The sequence below is a fragment of the Anser cygnoides genome, chromosome 1, assembly GCF_040182565.1.
Source record: "Anser cygnoides isolate HZ-2024a breed goose chromosome 1, Taihu_goose_T2T_genome, whole genome shotgun sequence".
In the NCBI taxonomy this organism is placed as follows: domain Eukaryota; kingdom Metazoa; phylum Chordata; class Aves; order Anseriformes; family Anatidae; genus Anser; species Anser cygnoides.
In genome coordinates this window covers 23950780-23971182 of record NC_089873.1, presented here as the reverse complement: position 1 = coordinate 23971182, position 20403 = coordinate 23950780, and the positions used below count along the sequence as shown (strand labels likewise).

The 20403-nt window shown below is 38.9% G+C and overlaps 1 protein-coding gene across 2 annotated transcripts in view; it reads left to right on the top strand.

Annotated features, from left to right (window-relative positions):
• LOC106047630 (ADP-ribosylation factor-like protein 8B) overlaps positions 1-20202 on the top strand; it is a 28106-nt gene extending 7904 nt beyond the window's left edge. The window contains exons 3-7 of one of the 2 annotated variants that reach the window (XM_066990590.1): positions 11536-11609; positions 12440-12533; positions 14671-14738; positions 16690-16760; positions 19807-20202. In XM_066990590.1, the coding sequence (XP_066846691.1) occupies positions 11536-11609; positions 12440-12533; positions 14671-14738; positions 16690-16760; positions 19807-19856 (357 nt within the window). In that variant the 3' untranslated portion in view covers positions 19857-20202. The remainder of the gene's footprint in view (positions 1-11535; positions 11610-12439; positions 12534-14670; positions 14739-16689; positions 16761-19806) is intronic. The other variant, XM_066990592.1, reaches the window with a different exon arrangement.
• The last annotated feature ends 201 nt before the right edge of the window (positions 20203-20403 follow it).

Here is a 20403-nt window from a genome sequence, read left to right as displayed (position 1 = left end):
GCCAGGACACACTGTTGACCAATATTCAGCTTGCCGTCAAACAGAACCCCCAGATCCCTTTCTTTGGGGCTGCTTTCCAGCCTCTTATCCCCCGTCTGTATGTAGACCCATCTACATGTGCAACTTCATATTGTTGGTGATTGCCCAGCACTCTTAATTTGTCAAGATCTATATGCAAGGCCTCCCTACTTTAGAGGGAGTCAGCAGTTCCTTCTAATTTACTATAATCTGCAAACTTAATTAGTATGCATTCTAGTCCTGCATCCAGGTCATTTATGAAAACATTAAAGAGAACTGGCCCTAAAATGGAGCCCTGTGGAACCCCAGTAGTCACTGGCCACCAGCCTGATGTAACCACATTTATTAAAACCCTTTAAGCACAACATGTCAGCCACCTGTTCACCCATCACGTTATGTATTTATCTAGCTGTGTGCTGGACATTTTGTTTAGAAGGATACTGTGAGAAACGGTCTGGAAAGCTTTGCTAAATTCCATAAAGATTATGTCAGCTGGTTTCCCTTGGTCAACTAGGTAGGTGACCTTATCATAAAAGGAAATTATGTTCGTTAAACAGGGCTTTCTGTTTGTGAACTTGTGTTGGCTGTACTGTTTTTCCACTGTCTTCACAATCATTGTCTTCTCATCAAACATGATCCCCTCTTCCACTTTTTTGTGCCTCATCCCATTGCATATACAAAGGCCAAACTGTAAACATCTAATTTCTCAAAGTACCTTCTCATACCAATTCAAGAGGAAGCAGCAAATGTCTAGGAGTGGATGTCAGTGAATGAAAGAAAGTAGAATTCTAGTCTTGAATGCCTCTGTTAAATGTGTCTTAACAGCCATCACTACTGCTGAGCAAGTGTTGAATTCTGCTGTAGAAGGAACATACTTGAACTCAACAGCAGAACAGTAGTATGGCACATTCCTGTTTATTTTCTCTACAAGAGAATGCCTTTTTTATCAAAATCAGAACTGAATATTTTTAAAATTGGCTCCAAATTCTGCTTTCCAAACAGAATCTTTCATGTAGAGTGAGGTGAAATCAACCCCATTTTCCAAAAAGTCACAAAATAACCTTTTATCACATCTGCTTTTCTGCCTGTGTTAGCACTTCTAAACCTCCCAATGATGTTCCTCACACTGGGGACAAATGAGATTTCCCTTCTGGGAAACCTAAGAGGGAATCAGGTGAGGATGGTGGAGACTAAAGGTCAGATTTTACAGTCAGTTTAAGTAGATCATGACGAGAGGCTTTACGTTCCACTTTAAGCTTGGTCATGTACCCTAGCACCCCTTTTCTATCACAGTAATTATCACATGGCAAAGCAGTAAACAGAACAGCCAATTGATCTAACTGAATGTAACCTCTTTAAAACAAAACAAAACTAAAAACGATCCTACTAGTTTATGCCTGGTCAAATTACCTAAGTAATGTGATCCCCCAAACAGTTGCATGATTGGTGGTGCCACCCCAATGTAGGAAAGCAGGGTACAGGCACATGCATTTTGAGGGCAGCTTAGATGGATTGACTTAGTTGCAAGACTGCATATTTAGAGCATTGAATGTGGACAGGAAGAAAGCAGTCCTTCCACTTCTGAGAAAAAATAAGTTTTCCTTAAGTTAAAATTAAGCTTTTCATCCTTCAGCCCTGATAGCTACAAACTTTTAAGTACAGCTAACACAGCATGTGGCTAGGGGGCTGCTAGAATTATGTGTTCACACATAGGCTGACTGTGGGTTTGGAAAAATGTGGCAATATTTTTTTAAATAAAAGTTTAATGCGATATTGTTAGGATTTACAAACTTTGAATGGTTTTAAGCTTTTCTAATCCTCATGATTAATTCATTATTCATATTACTTATGAAAGAGAATTTATGAAGTGAATAGCCACCAGTACCAAAACAGTCTGATTGATGCACTAATGTTATAGATTTTCTCCTCAAAGATTCTACTTATTATACACGAATGAACATGCACTAGCTGGGATAGTAACTCAAGACAGTGTATTTAGAACATCGGAGGTACTGCCTTGCAGGTGCATGTGAATCCTAAGGCCATCCCATGCATTCTTGGCCTCTTAAAACTCAATGGCAGATGTGTAGGAGAACTAAAGCAGTGACAATTCTGATTAGTACTGTGATATGAAGCGGCAGGATATGAAGCAGCAGGCTTACAAACCAAAGCTATTTGTTTCTGTTTTGGTCAAACTGTCTTAAGTTTTCACTTATTCAAAGGAGTGAATAAGTCAAATAAGTCTAAGTAGCCAAACCCCGGGCTGTGGCACCAGTCCTGCAACCATCTGTTGATTTGCCAGATTCAATTGTCTGTGCTGCCCAATTTATCCAGGAGAGGATACTCTCTATTTTATTTATTCCTAAACATCCAGTTTATATAATTCTCATTGCATCTGCCTTGCCACAAGACTGATGAAAGAAGTCCGTGGATGACACAGTCTATAAAAAAGTTACCTCATTCAACCATGAATAATCCATAAGAGATTATGGATAGGATAAATAATCTATAAGAGTATGAATTGCCTTTCAGTTCCACTGTTTTATGTCTTTTGACTAGAAACAATAAGCCATGATTTGATGTTTGTGTATAGAAAACAGAAGGACAGTTGGAGTGCTATAGTGGTGCTGCTACCAAATTGTCAGACATGGAAGAAAAGGAGAAAGCTGTTGATGGTTCATTCAACTAGACAAACAAAAGTATTTTACAAGTAAACAGAGTCCTCAAAATGAAGTGTGTTTTGAATTAGGATGGTTCAAGTACGTGAAGAAAGTTTGTAGTAGAATTGTTTACACAGTTGTTTATCAAGGTTAGCTTCATGCAGGGATGAGGTATGTGGGTTTCTGTGTAAAAATGCCTTGTTTTACACTTTGTTCTCAAAAAGCATGTTATATGAAAAGTTTTACAATATAGTTGATAGAAAGTTTGCAATATAGTATGGTAAGAATAAGAGGATAATACTAATATTGTTAGTAAGTTTACTAGATTTGAAAACAGTACTTAGTTTGGAAACCAATATGCACGGAAAATAATGTATCCCAACAAATTCTAGTGGTCTCTCTGCTACAACAGTGTATAGTGAAAATAAGTGTTTTGGGGGAATATGGTTCATATATAGGTGCTTATTTCCTTGAAAGCCTGTCAAGAAGTACTTAAAAGTCAATATTCCCGCATTTAAATAAACTGTTAAAATCTTACCATCTAATTGCTAGATAAAGCTTCCAAAATTACTTTACTGTGAGAAGAAATGACATTGTTTGTTGATAAGCTGATGACTGGAAAATGCTGAGGGGGATGCCTCTTGCTCATTCTTCAATGAACAGTTTGCATCATAGTTAGCAAGGAATTTGAGTGAAATTTTGTTTAACCTTTCACAACAAAGCAGGTTATTTTTCTCAAGCATAGAAATAGTGTGATATCCAACTATCAGCGGCTATTAGAATTCTTGGATAATGCATTATTTTACTAAACCTGTAAAGTCCTTCAAGCATGTCAGGAGCAATCTTCATATTAAGCAGAAAGGTCCTGCATCTAACCTTTTTCGAAGGTCTAAGGGGACACTGTATGACAGAATAAATTAAACTTAATATAAGAATGAGGCTGAGAAACTGTCTGGGTCAAAAAGTCATCAAGGGAAAAAATGGCGTTCCAGAAGGCTAAGATTGATCACTTCAGGGAAAGAAAGCTACAATGCCAACAAGTAGGTGATACTAATCTTTCATCTGTTTTTTGCCATCTTTTCAGTCAGGTCACTAAAAAGGAAATACTGTGCTTGAGCAGCATTGTTGTCTGGTTTCCTGGCTACAGTTCTATCTGAAGATTCCATGCAATTCCAGAAGACAGCAAAAACTAAGGACCCTGCAGTGTACTTTCTTACTATTTTGGCAGTCTTTTCCAGAAGTCAGCAGATTTATTCTCGTATTTAGACCGTAATCCTAGAGTGTAGAAGTATGGCCACTGACATACCTGTGTATAATAGTATTTATCTGAACCACGCTGAAAGAAAAACACTGATTTATGCAGGTCTAAAGAATAGAAAAGTGCCAATTTCATTTTGTCTTTAATGTGGCTCATGTGGTTGAGCGTGATGAGAATTGTAAAGCTGTTAGCTTTAACCATGTATTGTCAAACTTCAGCATATCAATTTCATAAATTCAGCATATCAATGTATTTCATAAAACCTGTCACCTACAATTACCAAAAAGCAGGTGAGGAAAAGAGAAAAGATTTTACCAGGCACCATTTGGAATCCAAGCAAGAAGCTTTATGGATTTTGAGGCTGTGGTTGAGGTATTAAATTACAGGATGATTTCCAGCATCAAAATACCTGATGTACTGCAGTCTAGGGATCTCTTAAGACTATTTTGATGAAGGTTATAATGAAACTGATAGCTATCACTTTTTTTTTTTTCCTGACAAAATTTCTATGACAGAAGTAATTTGAGGGTTTAATTCCAAACAAGTTTTGTTGTTTGCTGAGTGATTTGATTCTGTGGGATTGCTCTATTTCTGGATTAGCTCAGTATTAGTAGTACTTTTGGTTTGGTGAGATTTACTGTTCAATAAGCTAGAGAGTAGCTAAAACATTTCTTTTGACATACCAAATTTTGAGAGGCTCAGAAGGCATACATCACTAGCTGTTGCTTTAAATGATTGTGAAGCTCCAACTAATCAGCCTTTGATTCTCACAGTGGTTGTCTTAGAATAATTTCAGATATGAAAAAGAAGTAACACATGAAATGCATATACACATGGAAAAGAGCAACTTATTTTCCTTGCTGTTTCACTTTGTTTTAAGCTTACCCTCTTAAAATCGCACCACCAGCCAGTGCCTGCAACCCCACTGACTATTTGCAGGCTGGAAGGAACTGGAGCTGCAGAGGTTGGGCTGCAGTCACTCCAGCTGTCACCACTAGAGGCCAGCGCCCTTCCATGGGAGCTGCAGCCTGGGCAAGTGCAGGCAAATGAGCTGGAGGGCAAAGCCAAGCTTCTTGCTACTTGCTGTTTGCTCTCATACAACGGAGGAGGAGAATTCCAGCTCTATGTGTTCCTCTCCAGCTTCCTTCATTGCTGCATTCCTTCCTCCTCTAAAGAGCAGAGTTTCCAAGTTTCCAAACATCCACAGAGAAACATAATCCTCTTGCTTTTTAATGCTTCATCCTACTATTCAGCAACAATGAAAAATATCTTATCTGCTATGTCACCATCTCACATCATGCTGCAGTAGAAGCCTGTGTGTGTACAGCTGGTATAGCTTCAGCAGTTTTTCTGCAAGTACTGGCCGTTCCATGTGGTTCGTGTCCCTTTGAAAAGGCCATGCCATATCTGGGCTGATGTCAAATCAAAATGTGGTTATTTCTATACAGAATAGTTTTTGTGGGATGTCCCAGTGATTTATGACAGTTTTACGTCAGAGGAAAAGCTGAACTAAGGGCTGAGATCCACATCAGGGAGTCCAGTTGGTAGTGATGTACCCTGGAGTCAGTTTAATGTCTTCCTTAGGGATCTGGATGATGGGACAGAGTTTGCAGATGCTACCAAACTGAGCAGAGTGGTAGATTAACCAAGTGGTTGGCTTGTCATTTAGATAGATCTCAACAGGCTGGAGAAGTAAGCTGACAGGAACTTCATGTGGTTCAGCAAGGGGAAACACCAAGTCTGCTCCTGGAAAGGAACAACCCCAGGCACCAGTACGTGTGGGGGGCCACCAAGCTGGTCTTGACTTTTTAAAATTTGACATCTTTTCTATAGACTGATGGTTGAAACTAGTACAGGAGCCTCACTGACTTTGAGGATAGGGCAGTAAATATTCCCAAAGTTGTACATAAATTGCTTCTGCTACTACATGCTGGTTTAAGATCTGCAACACTGAAGATTCATACTAAGTGAACTGCTCGAGAGCTTTTCCTCCTCTGTCTCTCCCTGGTTATCTATTTTGCATCAGTACATTTGGTTCCCTCTGTCCGAATGTAGCATTTTGAACTTGTGCTTGTTAAATTTCAGCAGTTTTGTTTCAGACTGTCCCTCTAATTGGTCCAGATAATTTAGGATTCTGATCTTCTCTTCGTATCCATTCCCAGCTTGAAGTTATCTGCAACTTATTTAAACGTATGTCCTATTCGAACATCCTGCAGGGACACCAGGGGACCATAAATGCTGCCTCTGATTAGCTCTCTCCTCAGCAGCTTTGTCTCATTGATAAATGCCAAGAATCTGTCAGGATTGCTCAGACCTGAGAAGTAGAGGGCAAGAGGGGACACGTGAGGAGAGTGCCAGGCAGCTGCTCTGGGGGTTAAATCTGACATGGGAGAACGTCCTTTTGTTGTTTGTCTGACAATATTGGAGTATGTTTTCCCAGTATACACACTGTTGTGCATCCTACTAGCTTTTGCTGTTGAACAAATACTCATTTTGCTTTCATGGTTATATGTTCTTCAAGGACAAGCAAAATTAATAATCACTACAGGAGTTATTGATCAGCCCTTTTGAGCTAGCAGTGTCCTTGCCTCTGGTCTCCTTGCTGTCAGTCTTCCAAATGCAAGTTCTCCTTACAGCTTACAACTTCTGTGTACCAGTCTTCACCAGAATATCTAGGATTTTGGTGTCTGGAGACTGATTCATGATAATGGGAAGAGTGTGTGCACAGGATCACGTGTGATCACCCAACTTTGGGGCTTTCTTCTTGAGGGAAGATACAACACAGGCTAGGAAGGATTGGCTCTTTGGATTTAGGGGTGTGTTACATCTTGGTTAAGGATCTTATCTCTAAATCTGGGCTCCTTGGTGGTATCCTGCCCTCGAACACAGTGCAGATGTAAGCAGCACTAGATTCAGAAAATGGTTGCTGAGAACAGACTTTGCTTTTATGTCCTGCTTAAAATCCAGCTGTTGATCCTTTGGACATTCTACCTTGTGTCTCTGATAGAATGGCAGAAATACTCTCATCACTGAGAAATACTCTCTCCTACTAAAATGCCTCTGAGCTTGTTTTCAGGAGTTGAAGTTGCTCAGCCATTTTGTGTTGCAAATCTAAGTTTGTTTCCAGTTCTTCAGTGAAAGTATTATGATTAAATTAAATAATTATAAACTGTGTGAAGTGTTCTTATAGTATTTTTTCTGCCTGATGTAACTAAAAATAAAATGTCTAATTGCAAAAATGTTTAAGAGCTGGGCTTTATCACAAGTGAGGGGTGACAACAGGGTTCTTTCACAGACCAAGACTGATTTCAAGGAACACAGTGTTCGGGGAAGTATTGCCTGCAGAAAATGTAGCCACGACTATTTTATTTAAAAGTTTAAGGTTGTTTGTTTAACTCTTTTTTTTCTTCCCTTTATTAGATAAGAAAGGTGAATGTTACTGGAGGAAGAATCCAGTCTAGAGGAGGTGACTGTTCAGGGTTTGTCTCCCCTAGCCCTAGCCAGGTAAAAAGGAGGAAGCCAGCCTGAGCCGGTTGGCTAAACTCAGAGGAAAGCAGTGGGTGCATTGCAGGTATGGCTCACCTGATAGGGGAGATGGCAGATGCCATCGTTTTCTGCTTTAGGTGCCCCCAGGGCTCCCTCTGTAATCACAGGAAGATGCTATTAACTTGGGTTACATGCCTACATTTTAGGTGGCTGAAATTGTGCGAAACGAATCCCGTGCTATCCAGTTATTCCCTGTCCTTCCACATTGCATTGTCTTTGAGTGCTATGTGCTTGCTGTGTATGTGTGAGCTCTTAAGTCACGTGTCAGTGTACATGGACTTGTCTGTGTACAACATGTTGTCAGGTGTTGCTGATGCTACCTTATTCTGCCCAAATATTTCTCTGTGTTTAGAATCTCCTTACCTATTTGTTCAGGTTAGGTTCTTTGGCTGATACTTTCTGAGTACTTCCAACTAGAAAGATGTATTTCTGCATTCAGGTGCTTGTAGAGTCAGTTTCAGCTAGCAAATTAAGATGCTTGAATGTAAACAGCTTTATGCCTGCCTTGAGGTTTAAGCTCCTTTAATAGTGAGAGGAGCTCTAGTTGGTACCGACAACCTCAGGGCGTAATGCTGTCATCCTAAAGAAGACATTGCTTTGGGTCAGCTGAACAGCTGTCAGACCATAGTGAGATCTTGGGTACTGAGCCCACGCATCGACATACAGACACAGATGTGTCATGGTACACCTCTCTATCAGAAGGTAAATCCCATCCAGCATGTCTGAAAAACAAAAGCCATGAAAAACTGACAGCTAGAAAATACTACTTCTCCCTTCCTGCAACTTTCTCATTAACTGTCAAACCCTCCCACAATATAAGCTAATTAAAAGAAGCGCAACTAGAGTGTTAATGAGCCTTTCTGTCACTGAAAGCTTCTGCAAACCTTTGAACGTATGCCACAACTGCATTTTTGCTCAGCTGTCATGATACACCTCTGCAAAAGAAAAAGGGTTCTTCCTTAAACATAGCTGGTGGCTGCAGTCTTAGGAGGGAGCCTTAGAGCCACATGAAGTATGGAAGCTGAACAAGAGACATACCCAGAGAGATTCTTGTTTGAGACGAATTTGACTGAACAGGTAAGTATAAGCACTGTGATGAATGATGATTCCAACGCGCAGGGATAAATCTAGTTTACAAATTAAAACATTGCATTACGTTATGGGAGCATGGACCTTCAAGCCTGGTAAGAATTACTATTCCACAGGAGTAAACAGGGCCAGATAAAATAGCAATTTATAAAATGCGGTAGAACTAAGGTGTGTGCCTCTGAGATTTAGCCTAAACAGCAACTCCTTGAGATTTTGATCTCCTCTGAGGCAGTTGCACTGGATATCAAATAAACTCTTTCTCTGTTTAGTTTGGTCATTCTGTAGGCATTGTCTGATTCTTAACATCAGCTGGTCTAAGGATAAAGCTACCTATTAAATATTGTGAAAATTAGATTCCTGAGGGCCCAACAAAAGCCACAGGAGCAACTTGAAATCCAGTCTTTTAAAAATCACGTAGACAAAATTAACTTTTCTTTTTACAGCTTACTTGATGTTCTGTTAAGATCTAGTCTCCCACCTCTCCCAGTTCACACACAGAACGTTTCACCTGTGTGTTAAATACTGGGGTACAAAAGTAAGTGATGTACAAAACATGCAGGGCTCATGCACGAAAACATCTGTGATGCTAACATATCTCCCCTTTCCTTCCTGAGTGCCCCTTATTGTTACACTGTTCTCTCTGTTCAGTCATTAACAATGAAAATGGTTTGAGGCAGAGATTTGTGTTTGGAATAAAGTAGCTAACACTGTTACTGGCTATTCTACAGAGTAAAGACTATTAGGAAGTTAGTACTTGCACCATTTTAATTTCATAAGCAAGGAGGAGAGGGATTTTTTATCAGTGTATTTTCTTTCCTTAGTTAACATAATTATAACTTAATATATTGATATAAAATGGATTCCAAAGTGCTATTAGAAACACCTAATCTCCCTTGTGTCCTTCGTGTTGTACTTTAATGAATAGCTGTAAGCCCTATTAGGGAAACTGACTGGAAATGACTTATCTTCCCATTGCTTCAAGGTGACTCTTTCTCCTAATGACAGTAACACTTGTTCTGTAGTGCAATTTAATATAGTATAGATGCAATATATTATCAAACAAGGACAAACCCAGTATTTTGCTATCTTATATTTATTTTGTGATTAGTCCAGGCCACATCATCTTGTAGATTTTTCTGGCTACCAGGAATAATGGCTATCAGCCTTCAAAAATCTCATCTTACTACTGGCCTGCCCTGTCCTCTTTCCCCCTTCTTTCCTCTCTGATCTACCAAGAAAATAATATGGTTTCTTTCTCCAGACACACAGATGTGCACCAGATGGCTACTGATAGTTTCAAGGTCCTGATGAGTTATTGGAATAATTAGTGTTGGTGTGAGATTTGTCATCTAACTATAATATTGAACTGTGTAGTCTTCTCTTTCAAGCTTTAAAAATAAAAGGTGTATTTTATTAAGACTTCTGAAACAGCACCTCAAATGTCAGTGCAGATAATAATTGATACCCAGTTCATGTTCAGAATTTCACTCAACTCTCTTTAATGTGTAGAATTCTTAATCCTATAAAGGGGATCAAAGGCAATCTACATTTAAGTAGTATACTAATTTTATGCTAGGAGGAATGGTAAGATATCAATCATGGAATGATTGTAATGGTGATTTGGGGAATATTTCTTTCCAAAATATGAACCTAAGTTGTTGAAAATGATAGAGAAATTTATACATAAAGATGATTTATGGACTGTGGAATAAAAAATACAGCCCACGTTACTTTAAAAAGTCCTTATCCCAAGGGTATATTAAGTCTGTTTTGTGCAAGCCTTTACTGCCACAGCAGCTTTAACGTATTTGTATTTAGGAAGTATAAATACGAAAACAATTCTTAAGAAAATTTAGAAGGCATAATTTTTTGCTTCTGTGCATGCTATTTCCAAATTCAGTTTGTGCTGTAATGGATATTCCTCCTAGTTTAGGTGTATGGAATATACTGCTCTGATAGTTAAATCGGATTGAAATAAGGAATTTTTGCCCTTGACATAGAAACAAATCCAATCCTTTTATTTTTTGGTATTCATCAATACTTTAAAGATTGTACACAACTTGTACACAACTGTCTTTGGATGTAGCTGCAACAGCTGCATCGTCATGCAGCCCTTGCCTGTGTGATTTAGATCCTTTCCCTGTTTTTTTTTGATCTTGGAAACCGTTCTGAAGATGTTTATTCTCATCCACCAAAAATAGAGATTTTTTTTTTTGCAAGCACAGCAGAATAAGTTCCTCCTTCACAGAAAAATGATGGGGTAGCCCTTTGATGATAAGGAATTCAGTGGGATAGTTCAGGACTAATAGGATGTGTAAGTATTTGCAGGATTGGAGTTTATAGAATACCAGGAAGAATTTGAGCTTCCCTTCCTTAAGATTCACTGATTAATCACTTCAGGCCTACCTTACAGTACTGTTTCCTTTTTGGTTCGAATCAGCAAAACCATGTATTTTAAATCACGTTTAATGAACAAATGGGAAAGCTGTGGAGGTAGTGGAGTTCCCTAGCATATATCGTCCTTTACGTGGATTCACTCTACTCTCTGACCAACTGTTTATCAGTATCCTTTATTCCACTGAAGGCTTGATGCATTCTTGTCTCAGGTCTCCCTAGCCCCGTAAAAAATTCAACTCCATAGCTGTTTTCATTCAAATAAGCTATTCTCTGTGGGTAGACTGTGTATTTGCACAATTCACTTGGCTATCTGAGTTAGACTTCTCTTGCAGTTAGAGGAAAAGGGTAGAGGTGTCCAAGTGGGCATTTGGAGCTGTTACGGTCACAGGACTGACTTGCCCATTGACTGGAATGGGCTGAGAAGACCAGTCTCTGAGGACAATTACTTTAAGAACTGCCTACATTTAGGCAGAGTAAATACAACCTGCATGCTGCTTGTAAGAGTTGTTTTGTTAGTGCTGTGTACTTAAAAAAGTTTTGGGGTTGATGTGTTTTTACCTTTTCCAGGTATGGGACATTGGAGGGCAACCAAGGTTTCGAAGCATGTGGGAACGCTATTGCAGAGGAGTCAATGCAGTTGTGTAAGTTTTCTTGTGTATGCCTATATAAAACATAACTTAAAATACATATTATTAATATAGATATGCTTTTCCTCCTTTCCATCTCAATTACTTACCCCTTTCTTAATGACGCTGCTTTTCTCTTATGGTCAAATGTTTAGCTGAACTTGGTGATAATATGAAAACAAAGAGTAAGCATAAGATATGCAGCAGTGTTCTTTTCAGAACCTGATTGCTCTAGCAGCAGAAAGCAGAATTCAAGAAAAAATTACGTGGCTTGTAACAGTGAGTTACTTAACTTACCATATTAAAATGTCTTGTTTTGACTTCACTGGCATCTGGATAAAAGGTATTACGTTATGCAGCTGGCAGAAAATTGTTTCCTATGCTTGCAATATTCTTGTTGTTTCCTAGCACTATATGTAGATATAATTATATTTAGTAGTGTCCATTCTTTCCATCCATTTGCCTATTACTCTTCAATATCTTGATGATGTTGGATTTTCCTACTGCAAAAAAATCCTTCTGATAGAAACAGTTGCTTCTAGAAGAGTCTTTAAAGATGTTTAGATCTGTCAAACCATTCAGTAAGAGGACCCAGCACAATACAAGGAATGTTTTTTATGCTTCCCACATGCCAGCTATGTAAGTAAGTGCATTTTCCAGGCCATTTTTCCCCACAGCCCATATTTAATTCTGTGTCTTCCTGTGTTAATAAATCCAAGGTTTATACAGTTAGGAGAGTTTTAATGGTGTTGTCAATGTGAACACATTTGTCACATTTCAGAAGTTTTAATGCAAGTTTCTGTAAGTAGTGGACAATATCATAAATAACTATTTTCCCATTGCAGTTACATGGTGGATGCAGCAGACTTAGAAAAAGTAGAAGCTTCAAAGAATGAGCTACACAGTTTGATAGATAAACCACAATTGCATGGAATTCCAGTAAGTATTTTCATTTCTGTGGTTCTTACCTGAATGTAGACTGTGTAGTCTTAAATCCTCATGAATGGATTCTCTTGGACTGTTGAAAATACGAGTGTAAGTGTAATGCAGTTTTAATACGCCAAGCTCTCTTAAAAAAAAAAAGTAACATTTTTCACACGACTCAGCATCTTATCAGTGCTGCAGTGTGTTTGTACATTTTCTAGTCTAAAGGTCAGAATAGATTTGGAACAAATTCATTTTCACATGTGGCATTATCAGATAATAATTATTTCCAGACAGTCCCCTTGTTGGCTGGGTTTAAACCACTGACCTAGATATGTTTGTGGCAGTATCTTAAGACATATGAGATTTGTCTTACTGAAGGTTGGCAGATGCTAACATCAAGTAGTCACCTCTGCTTCCAGAGATTGTGGAGGAACTTGACTCTTTCTCTTGACTTTCTTTTTAGCTTTTCAAATTAAAAAATGTATGGAAAAAGTACAAAAATACTTTGGTTCTCAAGTAAGAGGTGTCAAAGAATAGTATATCCTGCTGAAATTCTAGTCAGGAATTGCAAAGTTGGAGACTGATGTTCAGTTAAATGTAATCTGCCATTTGAGACCTAGTATGAGTCAATCTGATAAGCGCTGATCTTTGATGATGGCATCACCAAATGAGTTTTTATCTTTGATCATAAGAACAAGTAATGCTACATACAAATCAGGGAGAAGTTACTAATTAGACTTTATGGATCTTGTTTTGCCCATTTATGCAAGCAAGTATTTGGATACTCAGCCAGTGCAAATGCTTCAAGTCAGATGCAGATAAGTAGACAGAAAATCAACAGAGTCCCCTTCAAATCACTGTGAAAATAAAATTAGGCAAATGCATCCATCTCAGAGGAGAATTTTTCAAGTGATTTTCCATTTTTATTACAAGTTTTGCTATTATTATTGCATTTTTATATGTTACTTACATATTGAACAAATCCTACAGAAATGTACTGTCAGACCAGTCATGGACAGTGACATTGTCTTTCTATTTTACTATCTGCACATTCTGTTTTACTTCTCACTGCCCCTTCCTTGACAGGGTAGGTCTCTAATATCTCCAGAAGTACTTAATTAAGCTCCTTTGCTTTTACATGTTATTATACCATATTTCATTTGCCCAGCCTGACCAGCACAGTAATTTCCAAGATGCAGTAATGTATTTTTACTTATTTTTATTTCATAGGTAGTAGCTAGTTTGAACTTCCTCCAATTTATTCTATTTAGGCTTTGACATTATAGATTTTAAGGTACCTTTTTTAATCTGAGAGTGCAAGTAATGAGTTTTTGTGTGTTCCAATTGCATGGAAAATAATGGAACAATCCTGACTTTGACTTGGAGTTGCAACGCATCTGGAAAACAATAATGCAATCATAATTAGAAAAGCCTTTGTTGCTTACTTTATCTTAGAATGTGCTCAAACCATTCATCTGACCTTAATTTATACTTGAGGTCTTAAGTATTGTGTATTGTATAGGAAATTTAAGTCCCAGCATCTCTTTGGTAGATTTACTGCATTTCTCAGACTTAATTCCTAATGGCTGCCCTCTGTGTTTTTTTTTTTTTTTTTTTTTTTTTTTTTACCATGGTTGCTCAAAATGGGTAGGGAAAGGAATCAGTCATTTAATTTGGGTGGGTTGTGGTTGGGGTGCCCTGGTTTACCTACATTAAGAAGCAGGGAAGCAGAACTGTGGAGTGAATCATGTGGTCTTGAGGACCCAGCATTTACTTCTGGGGCCTTACTTCTGATGAACAATCTGGTCCTGTGGATTGAATGACCGTTGGTGGCTGGAGTGCACTGGTGCATGCTCCCTTACAAGTTTAGTCTCATACTAAAGGGATCCACGTCTGGAACTTCTGATACTGATACACTCAGAGACGATTGGACAGGTTCAGTTTTCAAAGGATGTGTACCCAGCACCAGGCCCTGACTGGAAGGGGTATTTCCAGGCTGCTCACGCAGACATTGGTCGTTTTGAATATGTCAGTTACTGCATTCTAAATATTTGGTTGTGAGATCCAAAATAATGCCAGCAGGTGGCTAAAGACAAAAATAAACTTCTACTGCCCCTGGATTAACATAAATATGAATTATTTCTTTCAGGTGTTAGTCCTTGGAAATAAAAGAGACCTCCCAGGTGCACTGGATGAAAAGCAGTTAATTGAGAAATTGTAAGTAGCTGGGCTGCGTAAAAAGCTGAAATGCTGTGAAATGCGGTATGTAAGAGAAAGTCATTGGTAGTCTATGGCAATAGCTAGCTATAACAGATTTCATTTTACATTCTCAGATGCTCCACTTCGAGTTCTGCTGGCAGTTGAAGTAGCAATCTAGGCTGATAACTGACTGCAGGAGATTTGAACTTCTCTTGATTATTATTTCGGTTGTGTAAAGTTGTTCCAGATAATCCTGTTTTCCCGTCACTGAAGATAAAACTGGTAGATAGTAATAGGCTCACTTACACTTCTCCAAGTACTTTGTAGTGGCAGTTTAGTGCTTGAATGGCATTACAACAGAACCTTTCAAACTATTGTCTGTAAATTTAAGCAATTTGGATATTTTTGGCATGTATCCAAAGCATATACTTATGTATAACTGAAACTAACTTAAACTGTTGCATTGTAAGGGTAATTTTAAATGAAATACACAATTTTGTAAAAATGAGTGGTATAGCAATAACTTTGCAGAACAGGTTTCTGTATCTCAGATCACATCATTTTAATCAGTAGGAAGTAAAGCGAAGCTTGCGGTATAAAAGGATGGTCCAAAGGCCAAGCAACTAAACTGAGGCTTAGGAATCACAGAATCACATGAAGGTTGGAAGGGACCTCTGGAAATCATCTGATCCAAGACCCCTGCTTAAGCAAGCAGGGCCTCCTAGAGCCTGTTATCCAGGATCATGTCCAGATGGCGTTTGAGTATCTCCAAGGAGGGAGACTATGCAGCCTCTCTGGGCAACCTGCTCCAGTGCTCGGTTACTCTTAGAGTAAAACAGTGTTTCCTGATGTTCAGACAGAACCTCTTGTGCTTCAGTTTGTGTCCATTGACTTGTACTGTCACTGGGCACCACTTCATATTATTTATAGCCTTCCTTTAGATATTTGTACACATTGATAAATCTCCACCTGACAACCCCCCAGGCCTTGTCTTCAGGGTGAACGGCCTGTGCTCTCTCAGCCTTTCCTCACAGGAGAGATGCTCCAGTCCCTAAATCATCTTCATGGCCATTTGTTGGACCCTCTCCAATATGTCTATGTCTCTCTCGTACTGGGGAGCCCGGAACTGGACGCAGTGCTCCAGGTTTGGCCTCACCAGGGCTGTGTAGAGGGAAGGGATCACCTTCCCTGACCTGCTGGCAACACTCCTCGTAATGCAGCCTACGATACCATTGGCTTTCTTTGTGGCAAGGGCACATTGCTGGCTCTTTTTCAACTTGGTGTCCACCAGGTCCCCCAAGTCCTTTTCTGCAAAGCTTAAGACTTCCCTTCTCAGTGCTTCTACTTCCCATCTGTTCTAGGAGCATCATCTGTTTCTTGCATGTTTCTGTGACTTGTGTGAGGATAAACAAATGAAAAATAGCAAAGTGTTCAAAAATGCTGAGGGGGAATAGGGAAATTCTTGTAACGAAACAAGTAAATTAAGAAGCAGTGTCTTCCTAACTGTAGAAGTATCCTTTCAGTAGGAAACTTATCTGATATCTTTGTGTATGATATAAGCGTCTTGAATATTAATGCTGAGTACTGTTGTTTGACTGCAAGATTTAATAGATCTAAAAACACTGAATTCTAATTTGAAAGAGTAAAAGGTGAATGCTAATACAAAGTACTGTTATTCAGTTCCCAGTACAGAATTTTATTGTCAGCTTATGGATTTCTGCTTTTTTATTATTCACTACTATATAGACTTAATGAGCAATTCGAATGTTTGAAATGACTTTATAACCTTAAAATCTTTAATTTAAAAAACTTTTTTAATGTCATAGCATATTTTAAAAATTGAGTATCTGAGGTTAGAATTTAACCCACTGAATAAAAAGCAGGAAATATGTAATTTAATGGCAATTTCTGTTGTCAGTTTCTGTGAAGTTATAACACCACGTAATGATTTTTTGTTGTTGTTCTGTAGGAACCTTTCAGCTATTCAAGACAGAGAAATCTGTTGCTATTCTATTTCTTGTAAAGAGAAGGATAACATCGGTAAGCTTCTTGTTCTTATGGCATCATCCGTGTATACTTTGGATCAGATGTTTTAAAACATTAATGAGATTTGAATATCTAGCTCCAACATATAACTGAAAATCTCAAATTACTTTGAAAGATTTTGCTTCAAATGGTATTACTTCAATAGAATTGCTTTTAATACAGAATTATGTATAATTTAAAAATCACTCCTAGAGTGACCTCAGTTGCACAAGAACTTATAAAATTAGTTTGGCAGGGGCCTTGGAAAAGTGTGTCTAAAAACCAGACTACCTGAATCCTTCATAAAAACAGTGTTACTTTTTCAAAAAAAAAAAAAAAGTAACTGGTATGAAGGCCTTCCAGTTTTTATTTATATTTAATAAATTTTGATAAGTGTTCCTGTTCATGATTTTACTTTTTAATCAGATCTTACATGCATGCATGTCACTAGTGCTTTTGTCCTACTGGAGACACCCTGAATTTATCCTAAAGTCTGAGGACCTATAAATGCCTCATGAAGTTGTCTCCCATTTAGCTCTCCTTCTTTTTGCCCTTCTCTCTCTTTCTCTCCTGTTTTTTTTCTCTCCATTTCCCCGTCCCTTTCCTCTGTCATGCTCTCCCCTTCCCTGCCCCGGGTACCCCGTGGAGAAAGCCGAGCTCCTCAGGGCCCCTGAGGTGAGCGGGAGGGAAGGTGGGCCAGGCCAGCGCTGCCGGTGGGGTGAAGCACAGGCTGTGCCAGCAGCAGCACTTGGCTGGGGACATGCTGCCTCTGTGCCACCCTTCTTCCCCGCACACTGCTAAGACAGGTGGTGCTGGTTGGGAGGGATGCAGCCTGGGTAGATATTTATAGCTGCTTCTTGAGGAAACCAGGCTTGTCGGAAGAGTTATGCAGCTCTGTAGGGCTCAGCTGAGTGAGAGACAGTGGGAGTGGAAATGGGAGGAAAGCCAGTTTCTCCCAGCAGCAGGGGAAATTTTCATCACAGGCAGGGAGAACCAGGTAGTGGAGGTAGTGAGGAGACTGCTATGACACCTGGGCTTCAGAGAGTTGGGAAGATTTCAGCTGAGTGCTTGTCAGGAACTTGTTAGGCAGTGTCAGGCAGGACATTCATATATTCTATTGGAAATGGTGTACAGGGTTTGGGTAAGTTGGTTCAAAAGGTCTAGTTTTGCTGAAGTTTGGTATGCAGCCATTATTTCTGAGTGAAGGAAGGACACAGAATGCACTGTTAAACTTGGGAAGAATAGGCTTAGGGATATAAAGACAGAGGAAGACTGCATAGTCCGGACTATCTGCATAAGTCAGGGGCAGATTGAGGTGGGCACAGGCCTCAGCTAGCACTGAAATGAAGAAAGTAGAATACAGGGAAAGCAAGTTTGAAGACTGCTGGTGAAGGACTCCGGAAGCTGGTTGGCTTCAGAAATTGCATGGCTCCGAGTTAAGTAAGAACTTATTTGTTCAAAACTCAGAAAATATTCCCCAACTACATAAGTACCATCTTGTCTGTCAGGTTTTATAAATGTGGCATTTGATCCTCATCAAATCAGCAAGGCTGCAGTGGAGGATCTCAAAGTGGTATTGTAATTAGACACTGTAACAATCAGCATCATTTCTGGAAGGATCCTGGAGAAAGTAGGTTTTAATCCTGGCTCATTTCTATGAATGGTCTGGAGTAAAAAAGCATGCAGTAAAATGTGTGCTAGAGTTTGCAGATGAGAAAATAATGAAAAGGATCACTGATACAGAACAGTGTAGATCATCTACTTGTGGTAGTCCTGAGGGTAGAGATGAAAAGTACTCAAGTCCTGGTTGAGAATCAGTCAAGTATCTTCCGATGTAGCACTGTGCTTAGAAAGGCTGACCTGGTTGCTGAATATGTGCACAAAGGAATAACAAATGGGACTAGATGGTGTATATTGTGTGTTCAGAACTGTGCGAGCATCACTGGAGCACCGTGTTTGAATGACCATATTTTTTATGTGCCATATTTTGAAGAACACCTGGAGAAACTGAAAGCAAGAGCAAGAACCTGGGGAGATCAAAGGACTGGCAAATACCAATGATGAAAAACTGTCATGAAAATATATTTAGCTTATTAAAGTGATGAAACTACTAGGCTGTTAGGGAGAAGAGTGGGAGCTGTCCTCTTTGTCTGCATTTTTGATTGATGTCAATGCAGTTGAACGAGAGAGTCATTTTTCAGTGCAAACTGCAACCTAACTAGCGGGTCTCATCAAGGGGCGTAGGTGTAAGGCTGCCAGCTTCTGGGTCCTGAGAGACTGTGAAAGATTAGTATACAGTTATTAGCTTTGGATACCGTGGGATGCTTTTGTCTGCAATCTCCGTACCTAAGCTGGTCTGCCAGGATATTCCTGGAGTGATGTCTTGAACTTTGCACAGATGCGACAACAAATTTAAATTTGAGGGCTACAGTTGTTGCTGCCCCCTGACACTCTTCCTTCTTCCCTGACAGATGTTACTGCCTTGAGGCAAAAGCATCTAATCTGCTCATGAATCAGTTTGTAAACTGCTGCAGTTTTCAGCCCAGTGCAGGAGGTTGTGTCAGGAGGGGGACCAATTTCAGCTATCAAATTCTACTCCACTGTTCCGTGTCTTTCAGAGACCTTGGACTCCTACAATCTACCTAAATGGCTTCTTAATGTCTTGTCAGATGCTTACCCTTCTCTTTTCTTCTGGTCATGTATTTCTGCCTTTGTTCTCATACTACATTTCATTCCAGTCGGGTTTTTATAGTACATTTTATGGTCATCTTAAATCTTTGCGTTTCCAATAGTTCTTCATCTGTGGCATAGAGAACTTGATGTCAGTCATCATATTTCAGGAGTGTAAAATGCACATAACTTAGAAACAAACAAAAAGCAACAGAAACAGAACCCTGGAGTCTTAAGTGCTGAATTTTTAATTAGGTGTGAGTGAAGATCTGTGTTTTCTGGATTTTGTTTGTTTGCTTTTATTTGTATTAACCTGCTGGTGCTCTGTTGTCCCTTTACACTCTGCAAACAGGCTGTTGAGTTTTTCATTTTGTTTTATCTTTCCTGGCAGACATAACATTGCAATGGCTTATTCAGCACTCCAAATCAAGACACTGTTGAAGAAAACTTGCTGAAGATAACTCTTCTTTCCCAATCACTTTCCCAATCTCCTGTCAGCTATATACAACTGAAAAGATGAAGAATGCAACTGCATACTACCAGGACTCACTTTGATCATATTTGTTAACAGAAATAAAACTGAATTATAGCTTGTCTCTCCATTTTTTTTTTTTTTTTTAATCCAGATATTTGTCTGCCTAGATGAAATTCCTGGACGCCTTAATACAAGACTGAAAGAAATCAGTACTTTTTTGGGCTATAATGTTTGAGTTTATGCATGTGAATTGTCAAATACTTAGTATTTTTTTCTAATTTGAAACAGAATAAACTGCACAGTGGAAACAGATATGACTGTTGTTTTTTTTATTAAGATATCAATTATTAGTACAGATTTTTTTTTCCAATTAATACCTGTAGTTAACTATCAGTAATAAATTAAAGCCATAATTAAAAGATTCTTAATTGCCAGAATGCTGTTAATCAGATCACTTTCAAATACTCCAGTTGGTGAGAAGTTATTTCTGAAGTTATGTATCTGCAGTTATCT